The 20,761-nt window shown below is 42.1% G+C and overlaps 1 protein-coding gene across 1 annotated transcript; it reads left to right on the forward strand.

Moving 5' to 3' along the window:
- The first annotated feature begins 1,461 nt into the window (after positions 1–1,461).
- On the forward strand, positions 1,462–20,333 carry CYP7B1 (cytochrome P450 family 7 subfamily B member 1). Its single transcript, XM_075141765.1, has 4 exons — positions 1,462–2,058; positions 2,502–2,708; positions 8,775–8,953; positions 12,932–20,333. Exons 1-4 carry the CDS (start codon positions 1,482–1,484, stop codon positions 13,226–13,228), a joined length of 1,260 nt encoding a protein of 419 aa, XP_074997866.1. The 5' UTR covers positions 1,462–1,481; the 3' UTR covers positions 13,229–20,333.
- Positions 20,334–20,761: the final 428 nt, after the last annotated feature.

The raw sequence follows: 20,761 nt of genomic DNA on the forward strand, positions 1-20,761 counted from the left end.
GATGTAATCGGGGGGGAAATTATGGCAGCTGGTAATTGCAGAGGAAGTCCAGGGCGTGCCCAGCTTTACCATAGAGCACTGTGTATATATACAAGTCAGACTATGGAAAAACTATGATAATTCAAATATCACTATATGGTAACCATGGATACTTGTTGACATTTTTAGTGGTAGTGACTACTTTATCTCAGGACATCTGTCACAGAGCCAAATTTGGTCCTCAGTTAAGCATGTAGTGTTCCCATTAAAATCAAAGGAGATTTGTCCCTTTAGTGAGACAGAATTAGACTGTGAGTGCTGGAAGCTTTGCTATTTTCCTGAGTTTATAACTGGGATATTTCACAGAGGATGTGTACATTTTAATGGGTACCCTTTTTCCCTAATGCACCTTTCCATTCAAGTTAAGAATCAAGAACTTTAAATTTAGACTTAACATGGGAATCATCTATAAAGAGTTAATTGAGCTTTGGGAGCGTTAGCATTTTGATTCATGATAGTTCGCCAAAATGCGAACTTTAGTAGTTGACTTACAGTTTAGGGAGAAATTGCAGGATTTTTCTGGCATGGGCAACTCGAAAAAGCATCAAACTTGATGCAGTCCTGTTCCTCTGTAGAGGCAGCTGAAGGTACGGCTGTGTCACCTCACTGAGTACCGAGGGAAGGGTGGGAAGTTGTCAGTGCACTCTGGCACAGTGGATGATAGCGCTAGGACAGTGCCTACTCCAAAATGGCACCCATGTTAAAAATGGTACCTTACTCCCTTGTAACCTATGGCTTCAAAATCAAATCTTGAGGTAGTCATTTTACGGATGCTAAGCACGTTCTTAACAAAAAGTTAGTAAAACTTCAGGAAAAAAAACAGATGTGAGAGGGGCTTTAAATATTGGGGGGTTGCAGTGTGCAGTTAAGCCGTAACTGACAGATTTTGAGTTTCTGTGTCATCTTGCTTGAAGAAAAGTGGCCTAGGAGGCATGTTTTCCACTCCAGCCCCCCCCTTCATTTTCCTCCATGCAGGTGAAATGTGTGTGTTTCTCCCTTTCTGCTGGTAAAAAGCTACGATTTTCAAATGCTGCTACGAGTCCACATTGTATTTTCATGAATTATACCAGAGTAGTAAATTATTTATTTCAGAGTGCCACAATTGCAGAGATCACACCCTACTGTTGGCAGAACCAGTAGATCAGTCTACATGGAAATGGCTTCATGCTGATTTTCGAAGAGCCATAAAAGTGTACACAGGTGGAATCTGCATCCTGACAAAGAGAATCTAAGTAAAACTTGTTTCATCTTCCTTTTTTCTTTCTTTTTTTTGCTTTGCAGATTTCTTCACAGATCTTTGCTTCAGGGATTTTCCGCGTGCTTTTTTTCCAGACATTGTCTTATTTTCAGTTATTACTTCTGAAAGTGTCACCAGATTATAAAAGTGCACGTGTCTCTATTTTTTTCTTTTCTTGTATTCAGGTAGATATATTACCTTTATCATGGACCCATTTCAATATGTCTATGTCATCCGAAATAGCAAGCAACTTGAATTTCATGAATTCGCTGATAAAATGGCTTCCAAAACTTTTGACTACCCAGCCTTGTCGAAAGGAAAATTCCCTGATCTCAAGGAAAACCTGCACAGAATCTACCAGTATCTACAAGGCAAGCCTTTGGATATCATTTCTGACCACATGATGAAAAATCTCCAGGATATATTTGAATGGAAATGCTCACAAGCAACAGATTGGGAAACAGAAAAAATGTACAAATTCTGCTGCTCTGTAATGTTTGAAGCCAGTTTTGTAACACTATATGGAAGAGTTCCTGCTGCAGATGGCCACAAAGTTATTAGTGAAATCAGAGACAAATTTATCAAGTTCGATGCCAGCTTTCCCTATTTAGCTGCAAACATACCGATTGAGTTGCTAGGAGCTACCAAGAAGGTTCGGAAGGAGCTTATACATCATTTTTTACTTCAGAACATGACAAAATGGCTGGGAGGGTCAAAAGTGGTCCAAGCCAGACAAGATATATTTGAGAAATATGAGCTGCTTGGAGATTATGACAAAGCAGGTAGGAAACTTATGAATGATTGCTTGTCTAAAATAAAATAATTTACTATAGACCTTTGAAATAAAAAGGCAAAATGGCGACCTTGAAATTTTTTTATGTTCTTTCTAATTGGCTAATGATAAAATGTTTTACTCTGAAACAACCCTCTATGATAATTGATTTTTTTTTTGTGCTGAGGTGGTAAAACAAGATACTTAATGGTGATAATGAGAAAGATTATAACTGAGCTGCATTTCCTCCCCTTATCCCCCCCACCCCCCCGACATTACATTTCAAACTATTCTCATTAAGCAGAAAATTAGACTTCAGAAGCCTATTGGTCCTCATTAGCATTCACTGATCCTTGGCTGGGTCTGTGTCCTAACATCTTTTAATTAGCACACTGCAAATCTAATCAGTGTAATAAACGCTATTAATCTTCCTTTTCACTTATTTTCTCCCAGCACATCATTTTGCCTTCCTGTGGGCCTCTGTGGGAAACACGATTCCAGCTACATTCTGGGCCATGTATTATCTTCTGCGGCACCCAGAAGCTCTTGCAGCAGTGCGTGACGAGATTGACCATTTGCTGCAGTCAACAGGTCAAAAGAGAGGGCCCACGTATAACATCCACCTCACCAGAGAACAATTGGACAACCTGGTCTACCTAGGTAATTTATTTTTATCTGTTAGGAAGAAAAGAGGGGCTCTCCCAGCAAACTGGGTTTATCACTCATTTCTGTTTACTGAGAAGGTGGAGGACACAGCTGCCTAATTGACATAATAACACCCATTTACATCAATTATAAATTATGTAGTTTATAGCTGTAGATACTCTCATTGCATGTAAACATTAAAGCCTAGGTAATTAACTATGCAAGGTATGCAAAAGGCTAAATCGAAGCTTTGCAATTATTTGAAAAAAAGTTGATGCCTATTAAGTTGTTTGATTCTGAGCATCTGCCGAAGTGTTAATGCATTTCAAATACTTCTGTATGGTACTGCCAAGAAAGACCCTTTTCTGAAATTAAAGTGGGATAATGTATTTAAACTGCAAATGTAATTTTTTTCACAAGCAGTTTCTTTCTTTTTCTCTCTTTAATAAAACAAAAAGACTTCTAAAGCGGGCTTCAGTTGAGCAATGCCTCTGAACAAAATATAAGAAGGTAAAGCTTTACAGAGTAGAAATGGCGTTTCCAGTATTGAAAAAAGTACCTTGATGCAAAATAAGAGAGCTTTAAATGAGATACAGATCTCCCAGTTCTAGATCAGTGTTTCAGAGGGAGGCCTTTGCCAGTTGCTGTTAGAAGCAGTTTGATTCAGGAGCTGGATAGGCCTTCAGAGCATCAGCTGATGGTTTCACTTCGTTTGCTAGTGCACAGGCACTGGCAAGATAAATGCTAAAATTAGCCCAAGGGAAGGAGAGAGGGTGTAGAGGGTCGGAACCTAACCTTTAAGCATCTGAAAGTCTCTGTAGGTAGAGTTAGCAGGATAGAGCACAGATGAATAAAAGCATAAAGGTTCAATATTCCTCTATTTTTTAATATTGAAACCAGTCCTCTGTTAAAACTGAACTCATGTCTATATGTTTTGGTAGCTCATGGCCTGAACTGATGTTCCACTCTTAAAAGACGCTGCATCACGGGAGGGTGGTGGAGCAGTACCCTCTCTAGGCTTGATTTGGGTATAATAGCTGCCATTCTCCAGGACTACCCAATGTGGCATGTATCAAGAACCTGTGTTCAAACTTGAATTGTTTCTCATAGTACAAATATAAAATCGAAATTGATCTGGTTGCTTTTTGTTAGAGCATTAATGTTTATCTTCTGTAGCATGAATCTAGTACGTTGGTTTCATTTGGAGTCACGGCTGTTTTGGTGCAGATGTATCTCTAACTGATGGAGGATGCTCTTGAAGTAGGGAAGATATCTGATGACAAGAACACTTCCAAAGAATAACATGACATTCTAAGCATTTAATGTACTTCTAAGGAATACAAGTAAAATTGCTTCACATCAGTTAGCATCCACCAAAAAATAATAGAAAAGGAAGGTTACTGAGCATCAAGAAGATCAAGAGATAATTTATTTTGTATTTAGAGACTGAGATGGGAATGCAAGAAAAAAAAAAGAAAAAAAAACACCAAAGCACCCCAGAAGTGTGGGAATAAGGAAAATAAAAGCATGTACTTCACTAAAACCATCTGGTGCAAAATGGTATGAACAGTTTAAAACATTAACTGTGTCATTCCTCTGCTGCTCCTTGAAATTTTGAAGTACCTTGGTAACATTTGATTTATGTGTTGAGAGGAAAGTGCCACATCCTACTTTGTAGTATTCTTGTAACACTTTTGTTAAATTTTATAATCGCGTTAAACGTAATGTGGTATGAACAGAAGCTAGATTTCAATTCTTCTGGCACTTAAGTCATAAAGGGCTGGATACTGTCCCATAAAATAATAATATAGAAAAAAAATCTGTGCCATAAGAGAATTAAAGTCATGCTTCAGTGGAAAGGGGGAAGGGATGTTTTGTTAATAAATGTGTAGGAGGGACAAAGGTCCCAATTTGCATTGCTTGCGCACCAAAAATCCCATGTCGCAGGAAGGCTGTGGGCCAGCACTGCCTTTGCCCTCGCTGACCCCAGCCTCCGAGACTGAGCTTCTCCTCTTCCCTCTCACTCCCTGTGCCAACCCAGAGCACAGAAAACCGGGATTTGTGCCCCTGCTCTCAAGTAAGGCAGACCAGGTGGGGTTCTTGTATGTTCATCACCTTGTCATCTCATTCTCCTGTTTTAAGTGCTCTGATTCTCCGTCCTCTTTTTGGCCTACTATAACAAGAGCCTTTTTTTTGATTCCTCATGCTATGGAGAACAAGCAAGAATTGCTAAAAAGCCTTTCTCAGGAAGTAACCTTGTTATTATGGTCAGATTCTTTGGGTCTAGGGAACAACATGGCCTGATTTACTTCTAAATTCAAAGCACAGGTATGTGATTTTGTATTTTTTTAAAAAAAAAAGCTTTCAACCCACAGCAAAACTAGCAAATTTTGGCTCTGATTATTTTTTTCTGATGGCATTTCTGGGGCAGCACACTTCGTTTTGTCTACGTAAGACTTTTCCAGAAACCCAAACGCGCCTATTTGTGTGCACAGAGTAACATACATTATTAGTCGTTATGGCTCACAACGGAGCGCTAATATGGTAAACGACACGTGAGAATGGTCTGTCGGTTTTTATGGTTATAATGGAAATGCAAAGGGTAAAGCAGAGATATGCTTAGTGCATGTTTAATGCTAGGCATGTTTAGTCAGTTCGTTTGTTTAATATTAGTCCATTCATTTATTTGGTGAAGTATTCTTGCCCCAGGTCACTGCTGAATCCCAGATATTTCCTGCGAAAAGAGCACAGCTTGAAAAATTGTTTCATACACAGGAAAGGGTAGGAACCCAAAACCAGCTAATACGGAGCGCGTAGTCGTAACACAAATGCTAAGCATTAAAATTGTTGGTTGGATTGAGAGAAATGAATATATTTTCCTGGAATGGGCTGGGCAGTACCATTTAGTTCTTAGTAAGATGGAAATGTACTTGTTTCAGGTCATCGTTTGTGTTGGCACACCGTGATGCCTGTGGGTAAATGACCCCCCCCAAATATTTGCATACTCAATAGCTATTTTCCTACAATACACTCTAATAATTATAGTACCCTATTACCTGCTATGTGTTAGTGTAAAATTAACAATCCATTATGCACAATAAGTTTTATAAAACATTTACAGATAGGGATCATGTTTAATTAAAATTAACTTGCCTACGAAAGCCAAATGCACTTATGATTCGCAATGACCTTTTATTACCTGCAGTCCCTTGTTTTGGCTGGATGATTGACAGCTTGCTGTTTGGCTACCATGTTGTATTTCAGCTGACAAGACTTTTCATTTTAACTCAATTTGCCTGCCTATCACAAGCTGGTGGCAGGCCAGGCTCAAGTCACCCAGCTTTGCCTCAGCAGCTTGCTCTATTTCTCATTAGTACGCATTTATTCAGTGGAAATTGGAAGACAAATGCTTGAAGGCATGTGAACTAAGTATAGCAAATTAGGGTTTAAAGACTGAATATTTATAAGTATATTGAAACAGTTTTTAAAAAAAAATCTAGAATGAATTGGAAGCTGAGTGCTAGCTTTAGTATAAGAGAAACGAAGAGAGAAGTGGGAGGATTCTAAGAATAACAATACTATGAGAGAGATATCTCTCTCCCCCCCCCCCCCCCCGAAAATATGTAAAATCTCTCTGACAACACCTTATCAAACAACAGCCTGGCTTCTTTATGTAGCACTCGCACAGTGAAGTTTAGCATCTCATGTGTGTAAGAAGGGGGGAAAAAATGAGGGTCATGTTCATTTGCTGCTTGGTTATCCCTTGGTATGCTTTAAATTGCCTTGTTTGTTCGGCACAAGCACAGAAACAGATGTTGCTCTACCGTGCTGGATAATTTACTGTACCTCACGGTGCAGAATGGAAGGCCTCCCAAGCTACCCAGCTGGTCTGTCAGCAGCGATGGCTGGTGTCTGCTGAACTATGACAACTGCAAGTAAAGGCTGCAGTTTTATTGTGCAGTTGTCATTCCTCTCAATGTATAGCTCCAGCATTTGTGGAAAGCTGACTGTCTATTTTTTTAATGCGAGCCTGCAAAGCCATATAAGCTCCATTCTCCTTTGTTGATCATAATGTGACTCATTACTTTTGTCATCTAATGATTATCGGCATGATCGCTCAGAGCGAGAGCCAAGCTCGCCTTCCACACATAACTGGTACTGGAAGGTAAAACAGATTTGTCATTTACGATCTGACCGCTAAGCCACACTTTGTGCTCCATTATTGTGATTAACTTCTGCATAAGATATGCTGCCCAATTGTCATTTGGGATCCGGCAGCGGGCAGGGACTGCCGTGTTTTCTGGGAGGGTGTCCGCCGATAGAATGTGACCGCATCGCTTGGGCGCTTAAACGTAAACCTGCTATTTCGCAGCGGTGCTTCAATAATTATTTTTCTTTTGGTTTTTTCCTTCCCCCTTCCTCATTTGATTTCTGGTGTCGCTACCTATGTCACCACCATTTCCAAATGGTGGACCGGCGTGGAGTCACCAGCTTCATTTTCCGCAGGTTGAAGACAGTCTGGGAGCGGAGGCTGGACCCTTTCTTTCTACCGCGTAAAGTTTTGTTGCCAGAGCGCTGCCAGTTGAAATCTATCGTGTCAGGTGCCTTGTGGCTATCCGCAGTAGAGGCCATCTTCTGGAACCAGGGTTCTTTTCTGGCTTCGTCACCAACAAGCCGATTTGACTCTGCCTGATTATAGTAACGAAGGCAGTCCAAAAGAATATGCACAGACTCACTGTACGTCACATTGAATCACGGCGCTGGCCACACAAAGCTGACCGCAGCCTCATTTCTTTAGACAAATGCATGCTTAAGGAAAAACCTCCTGCAAGAAAGCATCCAGGGCCACTTTATTTGCTATGCATGCTGCACCAGATTTAATTTTTAGTGAAAGAATATTTGTTATTATTTTTTTTCAGAGGCATCTACACTGGGTAGCTACTGTCTCCAATAAACTAACCTTTTGGGTGCAGCAGTTACAGTGCCTTGGTGAACACTTAGAGAAGGCTTATTTGATATCACAGAACATAAATGCAGACGCCAATGGATTATTATGTGCAAATGAAACCCTATTTTAGGCTATTTTTCACACTGATGATTAGAAGGAATCAAGTCACATATAACAGCGCCCATACACGCTGGTGGAAAAATAGTCAGTTTTGATTACAAAGTGAGAGATGCAGCCCTAGACAGGAGCTACATGCTGATATACATGCTATCAGAATGATTTATGCAAATTATGCATATTATTCCCAAAGGAATTCCTCCTCAAACTGCCAGGATAAATTGCCGGAAATTAGCCATAAAATCTGTCGTGCTAGGAGCAAAAGGTGAAGGCCACTGGGAAAGCAAGGACATTCAGATTCTGGAGCCTTCCAGGATGTGGTGGTGGAGACAGAAATCTTACTTTCCCTAAGCCTGAAAGGACTATGTTTTATTTTCTCTTGACCAATTAAAAGTGTCTTTCTCTCTTAAAATTACCAGGCAAATAATGAATTGCTTTCATTCACTCTGACCATAACAGACACTTATCATTTGGCAACGTAGCGCATTGAAAAGAAAATAAATAAATTTAAAAATCCTCAGAATGACTGTGGAATTAACAAGTGAAATGATTTTTTCTAACATACAGTCCTGCCATTACATCCAGCAGCTTTCGAAAGGCAAGCTAAATAGCTCCATGGATGCTTTCGCTGGTATTTGCTTGCAGCCTCCAAAATATATGTAAATGCATAAAGCGTTCGCATCTTTTGATTGCGTTGTTTTCAACGTGGTGCCTGAATAATGACTTTCCACCCAAAACTCAGTGCTGCCTACAGCCGACAGGATTTCTCAGCACCATCAGTGAGAATCACATCGGGAGGTTCAGTGTCGTGGCTCCCCGCCCCAGCCCTGTGGGGTTGTTTATTGCTTCCTCCTGGTCTCTGCTTTATGTTTGGTTTGTGGTTTTTTTTTCCTTTTTTTTTCCTTTAGCCTGCCCCACTAAACCTGTCGAGATTCAGCAGTGGTAGCCATGTATAACTTCCAATCATCTCCCATATTTCTGATGCTTCCCTCCCCTCCACTTTTGTTTAATCACAGAGAGTGCCTTAAACGAGAGTTTACGAATGTGCTCGTCCTCCATGAACATTCGCATCAGCCAGGAGGATTTTGTTCTCAAGCTTGAAGGGAATCAAGAAGTCGGTTTGAGGAAAGGAGACTGGATAGCCCTTTACCCGCAGATTTTGCACATGGACCCTGAGGTCTATGAAGATCCTAAGGTAAACATTCAGCTGGTGCTACTCTTCCTACTCCAGGCACATCGCAGCAGCCAAGCCTTTTGTGATCTGTGGGGGTTTTTTTTATACTGTTGTTCCTTCTTGTGGAACAAATCTTCCTACTTTCAGCTGTATTTTCTAGGGCCCTATAGGTCAAAGGATTCATGGCCTGAAGAGAGAAATATGGTGATGAGACTGACTTGGACTGCTTTCAAAGGAATTGACAATTGCACATTGACTACCATAAACTTTAGGCTAAATGTGGGTTTTGTTTGGCAGTGGATCATTTGATACCCAAGGAGGGCTGAATAATAGAAGGTGGTTTAAATAGCAAATAATGTGGGCCATTTAGCTAAATGCCCCCAAAGCATCATTGACTCTCTGAAGCCCTATAATAGCAGTGTCTTACTTGAGCCTTATGCTTTTTCACCTCCCTTCGTAGGGATTCACCCCTTCTTGATCAATTAGTAGAGTGTTGTGAACTTGAGACTGTAAAGCTGTTGCTCTGCAGCGAAGCTCGGAGGGTAATTGTGTCATCTCCTTGTATTTTTCTCTGACGCTCGAGTTAATGAATATCAAAGACTCGAAATTAATCCACCCTGCCTCAGCCTTAATACGGCTTCAGAAGTTCACCACCTGCATGCAAATTGAATAGTCCTCGTCTCAGCTAGGTTGCTCCCCCGGATTGCTGTCCCCAGCCCAGGGTGCCACGGAGGAAGAGCGAGGGTGCACGCTGAGGCTGTTAAATGCCTCCTCTGCCTGAGAGGCAAGAGCTCGTACCTGATCCATTCCTCATCCCCATTTTCCTAAGAAAATGGCTGTCTCCCAGCCATGCTGATTTCCGTCCTTGGCATTTGAGCCAAAGAATTGGGTTTTTTCACATGTTTATAGAAAACCCACGTTAGAGGCATTGCTCCCCGAGGCTCTCCCTTTCAGGAATTTAAGGATATGAGGAAGATGAGATTCAAGTGCCGTGTTGGTGTGGGACAGCATCTCGCTGTGCAGGAACTCCACCAGCCTCGGTGAGAGGAGGTGTGGAGTGTGTCACGAGTCAGAGCAGCAGTAAGGTACCGGGATGAACACTGGAGCCATGAAAATGGAAGTGACGTCCAGGAGCGCTCTGCTGGCTGTTCCCACCCAAAAATGAAGACAAAACCCGCTGAGGGTTTTAAAAAATAATCCATATATTGGCAAATAGTTGATTAATATTTCTATACTTAAAAAGTCACGACTAACAAATAAGCTTTTTCTCATTTTATTCTTAACACTTTATTTTGGAGAACATTATTGATTTGTCAAAAGTCCATCTGTTTGTTTAGGTCCTAGACCAAAAGCGTCAGTGTGGAAACTGATCCCCTCCCTTATCCAATAATTGCCGGAATATATTACCATATTTCCATTGCTTGAATATATCTGCTTAGTATCAGCTCTGCTCAGCTTTCACAGTACAGCTTTAGTTCATATATTTTATCTTTTTGATAGTGAATGAGCAATCCACACATTGCAGTACATTGATTTCAGCACATGGGCCCTCTCGAAAAGTGGGGAAATCACTGTTCTGTTTGGTTCTTAAAATATGCAGTGTGCTTTCAACAATAACTACTGAGGATCAGATAGAGATGGAGAATGAATTTTTTGAAAGGTGCAGTCTTGAGCTTGTCATGTATTTAGGGAAAACTTTCCTGGGAAAACGGGCAGCTTGACGAGATAATTTTGTAGCAATGCTTTTCTCCTGGATACATAAATTTAAGTTCAAGCTATCTTCTGCTTTGGCACCATATTGTGTAAGTGTAAGCATATATTGTTGACCTCTTTCTCCACTCATCAAAGCCTAAATAAATAAGTCAGTTTTCCATAAAGTGGATAAGAGAACCCCTAAACCCTAACCCAGCTAGTTGTAGAGCTCAGTAAATGAACTCTGCAAATCCCATAGAGTGAAACATCAGGAAACCCTGCAGGAAACCCTACATGGTGGCTTCCCAAACAAAGCTAAATACGAGATGTGACAGAGAGAGACTTATATCAATCACAAGAGAGTGCTCAATTTTCATAATACTCTTAGCAGACCATCCACACAGAACTTCATCACCTGTTCTTGCTCAGTATTTTCACCTTTTCCTTGCCATCAGCCACCCTGTCTCTTCCAAGGAGGCCTTGTCCGTGGCTGAAAGTTCCTTTATTGTCAAAAATTAGTCTTTATTTAGCCAGCGAACTAGCTTTTAAGGAAACACTATCCAACCCGCGGGGCTTCAGCAGCACAAGCCTGAGTTTGATGTCACTATCATTGGCTTCATTCCTGTCTCACGCTTGTTTTCTGCTTTCCCAATTCCGTAGACACCAATTTATTTTTTATTAAAAGCAATTACAACTCTCAGATGGCTCTTAAGATGACAAAGAAAGCATAAGGTTTGACCCAGTATGTCTATGTGTTCAATACCACAGTTCTTAATTGCTCCAGACGCCAGGAGTGCACCTTGTGGAAATGTTCCAACAAAGTGAAGAGCTCTGGGTTGGGTTGGGTTGGTTTTTTAAGCTATGGCAGTTCATATTTAGCAGTGCTTTTTTAGACCAGCAGGATTTACATTTCAGGAAGTGAATCTTTTTTAAGGAAGAAGTGGTATTCTGGGCTTTCATTTGTTACTGTGCTTCTTCAAATGAAGCAATAACTTACCGGGAAAAAAAAATAGCATGCTTCCTTTTGGCTGGGGTGTTCAAAGAGACTGAAAAGAATTACTTGTCAGTGGAAACATGCATATAATCACCTTTATCTTTGTGGAAAATCCAGGCATCTGCCATTTAGAGAAGCAAGCTCCTGTTCTTCAGCACCCAAAGTTACATCCCCTCCAGTGCACCTTGTACTTGTTCCCTTTCTTATAGACCACCTCTCCTGCCACTGCTTTTTCTTAACAGCCAGACTTGCAGTGCATGGTTTTCAGAGCCTTTAATCTAATGGGTAGATCAGTATCAGTGTATTTTTCATTGTGTGGCTTTTTTTAATCAGTTGAGGTTGGTTTCTGTCTGACTGACTTGTTCCCAGCCAGCTCCAAATGGCTGCTGCTATAGCAGATGTATGCAAAGCAGGACAAATGCTAATGAGTGACCATAAGCAAGAAGTGTCTGTCATTTTTATTCAAAGCATGCAGGAGGATTTTGTAAGTGGTTAATTTGCTGTTGACTGAGTGAGGATGCCAGATCTCCTTCATTCAAAAACATGAATTATCTCTAAACAGGGATCCTGCTACTGGAAAATAGTCAGAAAGATGTTCAATTTATGGAATGTAGGTTACAAGTGCAACCTCAAGCCTTACTTGAAAGCACCCTCTTTATAATGGTCAATCACTGGCGGTTGTCCTGCTTTGCACACCGCTTCCGGAGCAAAACATTTGAAGGTCAGATGTAGCAAATTAAGCAGCAACCATCTCCAACTGAAGGGAAAATTGACTGCAAAGCATCGGTCTGGTTTTCGAATAATCTGCACCACTGGGTGCAAAAGAAGGATGGATTTTGCTCTAGCTTGCAAGAGCAAGATCAGTGCAATGCATTAATTTATTCATAGGCATTTGGAGAATTTGGCAGATTAGCCTTATTCATGATGTACGTACCACACTGAGCGCGTATGATGCTTTACAAGAAAATTGTCCTTCCACTAAGGTTCATTGTCCCTGCTACAAAGCGGTCAAAATCTAATTACAATCAATATAGGCCAGACAGTCAGTGGATGAGACGTGGAAGTTGAAGGAGCTTGATGTAAAAGGACTAAGCTAAGTAAATGGATTTAAGAAGTGTTCTTTGCAGGGAAGATAATGTGAGTTAATGAAAATTGAGGGAACCAACTAAAAAGGAGAAGCTGTCAGCTCGTTGTCTTCCTCTTTATCTTATTTTCTGGGTTTCAGAAGCGTTACTATTGTGCAAACAAAGCAACTCATGTAACTGCCTTGTTAGATACCACGCTCTCTCTCTCTCTTTCTCTTTTATTTTCAGGAGTATAAGTTCGATCGATACATAGAGAATGGCAAGAAGAAAACCACGTTCTACAAGGCAGGAAGAAAACTGAAGTATTTCCTAATGCCCTTTGGCTCTGGGATCAGCATGTGTCCAGGGAGGTTCCTCGCAATGAATGAGATGAAGATGTTTCTTTTTTTACTATTGGCTCATTTCGATGTAGAACTAGTGGAAAACAAAGCTGTCAGACTTGATAACAGTCGTATGGGCCTTGGTATCCTCCTGCCAGACGTTGATATTGCCTTTCGTTACAAGCTAAGGTCCTTCAGAAAGTGAGCGTCTGCCTATATGCCTTCTACTAATCTCCATGTTTGCTCTGTTTCATCACTTCGCTTTGTATTTTTTGAAACGTTTGTTTTTCCCTCTCTGCTTTTACCTCCTTCCTATTTGTTTCTAAGGAGAAAAGCCCTTGGGCTGGAGATAGATACCAGATGCAGAGACATGCAACCTCAATTTGTCCTGCCTGAGTTGCGAGTAGCGAGGTGAGATGACAAGAGTTTGGCCAAGTAAATAGCCCAACTTCCCTACAGGATGGACCCCCATACTCTTCTTGGCCATGAGTTGAGTAGGATTTACAGGGAGGACGACATCAAGCTGAATCCAGGCCATTTATATAGAAAACGGGCTCAGCAGCCCTCTGTCACAGGGGTTCCCCCTTGTCAGATTGGGAGGCCCCATACACCCACCATCTGGAGGCATCTCTGCATCTGCTCATAGAAGCATAATAGCAAGAAAGGGGGAAATTAATTCTAGGGAGTGAAAAAATCTTTAGTGATTATTATTCTAACTTCTTATTTACTCTGTTCCTTTCATGGTCGTGAATGTCTTAGCCCTTATTTGGGAGATGTGATGGCAGCTGTGTGGGGTGGTGGGGGATGATTTGCAAGAATGTCTTACTGGCAACACATTTCTGACTTCAATTTTATGTACTGAGGGTGAATGCTTTGCTATTCTTCTTTTTCTTTTTTTTGGTGCAATGCAAAGAAATTAAAATCTGTGATTTTTTTCTGCAGTCATTTAAAGTCAGAAGGGAGGTTCTATTGATTTTAATAGGCTCTGGATCAAGCCTAAATTATCTATTTTGGCTTTTGAGCCAAAAAAGTATATTCTTCAGGGAGAAAATATATGAGCCTGTTTGAAATGATTCTATCATCTCAAAAATTACCTTCTGTTTGTCTCACTGTTTTCCTATTAACACGTCCGTGTGTTTATTTTGACCATTTCTTGTGTTTGTTCGTTTCTTCAAAAAGGCAAAAGAAGAAGAGGGCTTCAAGGGCAACTGTGGTGTCTAAAACCACTTTTTAATAGTGTTTTACTGTGCCTAAGTTATGCATAGGCAGAGTAGTGTGACCTATGTTTGGAAACAGACTTGTCCATCTACAAATTGCATTTTCCCTGGGGCCAAAATTTGAGCAAGTGAAAACCCTGGGCAGCCACAGAAGTTATCTGTATACTGGCTGCCCAACCTGTTTCACTGGGTGACCAGCTCTTGTTTCAAAAATGAATTTCCTAGTGCATGGGATCTGAGATTTTTAGACCCTGTCTCTCTTCCCAGCCATCACTTCAGAGACCGATGAGGATTCTCATGGCTGTCCAGTCTCAATTTGCCAAGATGATAATTGTGATGGGAGAGTAGCCATGTCTGTGGGCCTTGCCTTGTGTTCCCAAAAAACATCTCTCTTTGGGATGTGCCAGTGTAAGTAAGTCTTCTAAAATTAGAAATTTTACTCATCTCTAAAGCACTTGATGGCCTATGGATGGAAACTGCTACGTACATACTAAGGATTAGAATTATTTATTGTTATTTGTGTAGAAACCTGTTTAGTTATTCATGTAAAGCACATACCCTAAATAAGCATCAGCATCAGTAGAAAAGCTTTCAGAGATTGGCACAGCCACATTCCAAATCCTCCGAGGAGAAAATTGTGTTTTTGTGAGATATATTGGATAAACATTTTCTCTTCATATATAATATCAGTAATGTCTACAGTGTTGGAGTACACTTACATTAAATGGCTTTGCAGTTGATTAAATGCTTTAACTTTGCTTCAACATTTAATCAACAGCAAAAGCTGATTATTGCTTTGTGCCACAGAATAAAATTTGTTTTTATGGAGAGATTCTTGTACTCGAGTTACTTACTGCTGTAGTTACTCTGTAGGAGCCATTCAGTACTCAGCCATAGCTCACAATCCAGTTTGGACGTTAGAGCCTGGTTTATTGAGAGAGGAAACATTGATATCATTATACTGTTGACTGTATTCCATTATTGCTTAAATATAAACTGTAAAATGTCTCATGCCACAGTTATGATAAATCTTTCTTTGGCATCCAACTTCGAAACAAACCTGAAGCAACGGCGAAAATAACAGTAGGTATTTGTTTTAAACAGCAGACTTTTTTTTTAATAATTGTGTTCTATTTTTAGGATTTTGAATTAGAATATCACAGGCTGCTGCATAATTTGGTAAGACATAATAGGACTGTGCCAAAAGTACATGAAAAACATTAGTGATTTCAGATTAATTGCTGATCAGTCGCATAGAATCATAGAATCATAGCATCATAAAATTGTTTAGGTTGGAAAAGACCTTTAAGATCATCAAGTCCAACAGTTAATCTAGCACTGCCAAGTCCACCACTAAACCATGTCCCTAAGCGCCACATCTACACGTCTTTTAAATACCTCCAGGGATGGTGACTCAACCGCTTCCCTGGGCAGCCTCTTCCAATGCTTGACAACCCTTTTGGTGAAGAAATTTTTCCTAATGTCGAATCTAAACCTCCCCTGGCGCAACTTGAAGCCGTTTCCTCTCATCCTATTGCTTGTTACTTGGGAGACCAACACCCACCTCGCTACAACCTCCTTTCAGGTAGTTGTAGAGAGCGATAAGGTCTCCCCTGAGCCTCCTCTTCTCCAGGCTAAACAACCCCCGTTCCCTCAGCCACTCCTCATAAGACTTGTGCTCCAGGCCCTTCACCAGCTTCGTTGCCCTTCTCTGGACACGCTGCAGCACCTCAATGTCCTTCTTGGAGTGAGGGGCCCAAAACTGAACACAGGATTCGAGGTGCGGCCTCACCAGTGCCGAGTACAGGGGCACGATCACCTCCCTACTCCTGCTGGCCACACTATTTCTGATATTTCTCATGTTCAGCCGGCTGTCGACCAACACTCCCAGGTCCTTTTCCGCCGGGCAGCTTTGCAGCCACTCTTCCCCAAGCCTGTAGCGTTGCCTGGGGTTGTTGTGGCCGAAGTGCAGGACCCGGCACTTGGTCTTGTTGAACCTCGTACAATTGGCCTTCAGCCCATTGATTCAGCCTGTCCAGGTCCCTCTGCAGAGCCTTCCTACCCTCAAGCAGATCAACACTCCTGCCCAACTTGGTGTTGTCTGCAAACTGACTGAGGGAGCACTCGATCCCCTCATCCAGATCATTGGTAAAGATATTGAACAGGACCAGCCCCAATACTGAGTCCTGGGGAACACCGCTCGTGACTGGCCGCCAACTGGATTTAACTCCATCCACCATAACTCTTTGCGGCCGGCCATCCAGCCAGTTTTTTACCCAGCGAAAAGTACGGCTACCCAAGCCATGAGCAGCGAGTTTCTCCAGGAGAATGCTGTGGGAAATGGTGTCAAAGGCTTTACTAAAGTTCAGGTAGACAACATCCACAGCCCTTCCCTCATCCACTAAGTGGGTCACCTGGTCATAGAAGGAGATCAGGTTGGTCAAGCAGGACCTGCCTTTCATGAACCCATGCTGACTGGGCCTGATCAACCGGTTGTCCTATACATGCCATGTGATGGGACTCAAGATGATCTGCTCCATAACCTGCACCGGCATGGAGGTCACACTGACAGACCTGTAGTTCCCTGGATCCTCCTTCTGGCCATTCTTGTAGATGGGCGTCACATTTGCTAACCTCCAGTCAACCGGGACCTCCCTGGTTAGCCAGGACTGCTGATAAATGATGGAAAGTGGCTTGGTGAGCACTTTCGCCAGCTCCCTCAGTAGCTCTTGGGTTGATCCCATCCGGCCCCATAGACTTGTGTGTGTCTTAAGTGGTGTAGCAGATTGCTAACCATTTCCCCTTGGATTATGGGGGCTTCATTGTGCGCCCTGTCCCAGTCTTCCAGCTCAGGGGGCTGGGTACCCAGAGAACAACTGCTCTTACTATTAAAGACTGAGGCAAAGAAGGCATTAAGTACCTCAGCCTTTTCCTCATCCTTTGTCATTATTTTCCCCCCGCATCCAATAAAGGATGGAGATTCTCCTTAGCCCTCCTTTTGTTGCTAATGTATTTATAGAAACATTTTTATTGTCTTTTTCGGCAGTAGCCAGATTAACTTCTAGTTGGGCTTTGGCCCTTCTCATTTTCTCCCTGCATAACCTCACAACATCTTTGCAGACCTCCTGAGCTGCCTGCCCCTTCTTCCAAAGGTCCTAAACTCTCCTTTTTTTCCTGAATTCCTGCCAAAGCTCTCTTCAGCCAGGCCAGTCTTCCCCGCCGGCTTGTCTTTCAACACATGGGGACAGCCTGCTCCTGCGCCTTTAAGATTTCCTTCTTGAAGAATGTCCAGCCTTCCTTGACTCCTTTGCCCTTCAGGACTGCCTCCCAAGGGACTCTGTCAGCCGGTCTCCTAAACAGGCCAAAGTCTGCCTTCCACAAGTCCAAGACAGCAGTTCTGCTGACCCCCTCCTTACTTCTCCAAGAATCGAACACTCGATTGCTGTGCCCAAGACGGCCTCCAACCATCACATCACCCACGAGCCCCTCTCTGGTCGTGAACAGTAGGTCCAGCGGGCGCCTCCCCTAGTTGGCTCACTCACCAGCTGTGTCGGGAAGTTATCATCTTCCACACACTCCAGGGACCTCTTAGACTGTTTCCTCTCCACTGTATTGTATTTCCAGCACACATCTGGTAAGTTAAAGTCCCCCATGAGAACAAGAGCTAGCGATTGTGAGACTTCTCGCAGTTGCTTATAGAATATTTCATCTGCCTCTTCATCCTCGTTGGGTGGTCTATAACAGACTCCCACCATGATATCTGCCTTGTTGGCCTTCCCCCTGATTCTTACCCATAAACACTCAACCCTATCGTCACCATCATTAAGCTCTAGACAATCAAAACACTTTGCAGCGGTACAGGGCTACCCCACTGCCTTTCCTTCCTTGCCTATCCCTTCTGAAGACTTTATAGCCATCCAGCGCAGCACTTCATGCCACCATGTTTCCATGATGGCAACTATGTCATAGTTTTCCTGCTGCACAATGGCTTCCAGCTCCTCCTGTTTGTTGCCCATGCTGCATGCATTCGTATAGATACGCTTCAGCTGGGCTATTGATCCTGTCACCTTTTTGGGGGGAGAAGCCCTAATTCCTATGTGACCATTCTTTCTCAGGCTCTTCCGTGGTTTCCAACACATCCATAACCCTTGTGTCTTTGCTGCCGCATGGATCTCCATCCCCTACCTCCACTGAGACGGCAGACCGAAGGACCTCGCTAGCACACCGTCCCTCAAACATTGGTGTTCTGCCCCCAGGCTTATCTCTAGTATCTATTTTGAAATTAAAAGACGAGCTAGATATTGTATCCAAAATAGCAAATTAAATCTATAGGGCATGCTTCCCTTTAAAAAAAGAATAAAAGTGCCAGAATCTTTCCCAGGTGTTGCAGGAAACCTCCGTGAAGGCTCTTGGAGGCCTTGCATCGGGGTTGGAGAGCATGCTATGCACCACTCAAGAGGATAACATTTTGCTGGGATAAGAGTTAGTTGCTCTTTTTGCTCAGGGACAAAAATAATCAAACTTAAAGCTGGGCCTGCCCAGCTTGTCCTGGAACTGTGTCCCTGGTAACTCATGCTCCTGGTGGTTTAGTTTTGCTGGTAAGCAATGCATCACTACCTTAGTTTACCCCAGCTGCAGAGGAGGTAAGCTTCACCTCCCTGTAAAGTCACGAGTGCTAGAGCAGGACAGAGGAAATGTTAAGCCTTTCTGGTCCAAGTACTCAGCAGCTGAGGAGGTGACTTACTGAGAGTCAGCAGCTGGTCTGACCAGGAGTGACTCGGTCTCCGTGGAGCAGGGAGTGAAAGGCCCACGGTGTCAGTATCCTGGTCAATAAGCCGTGGCAGCACGATGGGATGAGCGTGCACCATCCCTGGAGGTCCCAGCTGGAGCCAAGCTGGCTGCAGCGTGCTGCACTGAGAAGAGCATGTTTCATGACATAGGGAGCAATACGGTTTTTGATGACCTCCTCTGCCGCAGAACCCAGGACCGATCAGCTCTTAGTGTCTGTCACCGGGGCACTAAGATGGCAAAATCATCTAAGCAGAAACCGCAGTACTGTTCTCAAGCGTTCAGGTGCCAGTGGTGCTGCAAGGGTGAGTGGTGGGAGGCAGTCAGACCTTGTGCTTCCCTGTCCCTCCTCTCCACTTCAGCAGGGGGGTCTGCCCTGCAAGCCCAGCAACGCCTGCTTGTCTCAGCCGCTGACCCGACAGGCGTAGGGTCAGCCCGGAGGAGTGCGCGGGTGCCCCTTGAATTTCTCTGCTGGCCCTCTAGTGAAATGGTGCACTCACTGGTCAGTTTGAGATGTGACTCGGCTGGTCAGTACCAGCCTCTGACTGTAAGTTGTTGCTGCCTATGGCTATATTGATAATATCTTCTGCCATTTAAAAAAAAAAAAAATCATTTTTTCTCATATAAAATAAGTTTATTAAGTCAGTACGGCCCTTCATAGCACCTGAGAAGAAAAGTGAATTCATCATCAACTAATGTGAATGCTAAAATGTGATTTTTTAATTATTATTCTTATTTTAATTTACAGATTGTATGTTCTCCATTTTCATGCTGGCAGTCAGTACTGCTATAAGCTATTGTAAACTTTTTAAACTGTTACATTACTTAAAAGACCATGCTAGTCTATGTGTACCTGTTTGCAAATTAGACTTTCACATCTCTGCCAATATGTCCTAATGTGGTAATATAAAAACGTGTAAGAGTTGTTCTTTAGTTTATGCTTCTAAGCCAGTTGCATGTCACTATTTTTGGCGTTGCTATTTTTATGAATAATTACTGGTCTGTGAATTTCTCTGGTAGAATTATAAATGATCTTTTATTTCATCGTTATTGAACTTTCTGACGTTCAAAAGATTGTGAATTGCTCTTAATTGTGCAAACTGACATTTTGTATATAGATGAACAACGGTTAGGTTCTATTTTAATAGTTAATATCCATCATTAAGGCTCTTAGATCGAATAAGGTATATTGTGAATTTCTGAGCAAGAAAATTGAAACTTCATTATTTTAGTAATCTAACATCTTAAGTGAATTTTGTATTTCAAGGACACAATAAAAATGAATATATCTATTTTAATATTGAATGACTGTCCATGGTATTTTTTTCCAGCTTACTTTTACACTTTTCTCACAAATTCACAACTATTGCTTTCATTTTTTATATTATTTATTCAGCATACCGCATTTTTCTGTTACTTGATCTTGAAAGGTATTTCTGTAAGGAAAAAAAGTCTGTAATTCAGCACTGGCATGGAACAACTCCTCTGAATTTAGGAAATGATCAAGTCTGTTTTACCTACCATCGAACTTAAGCGAGTTCTTATCAGGTGAGAAAAAACCGTGGTACTTCTGACATTCTTAGGACATTATTCAAAATTAGTATAAAGATCTGCAATCCACTGATGATTCCTAAATACAGCTCCTAGGCTTTTCTTTTTGCAAACCTCTGTGTAGTACAAGACGTACTACCTAGTGTAAAATATTCTGTCCTCTCAGATCATTCATTTTGAAA

Source organism: Calonectris borealis, chromosome 2 (genome assembly GCF_964195595.1).
Source record: "Calonectris borealis chromosome 2, bCalBor7.hap1.2, whole genome shotgun sequence".
Taxonomy (NCBI): Eukaryota; Metazoa; Chordata; class Aves; order Procellariiformes; family Procellariidae; genus Calonectris; species Calonectris borealis.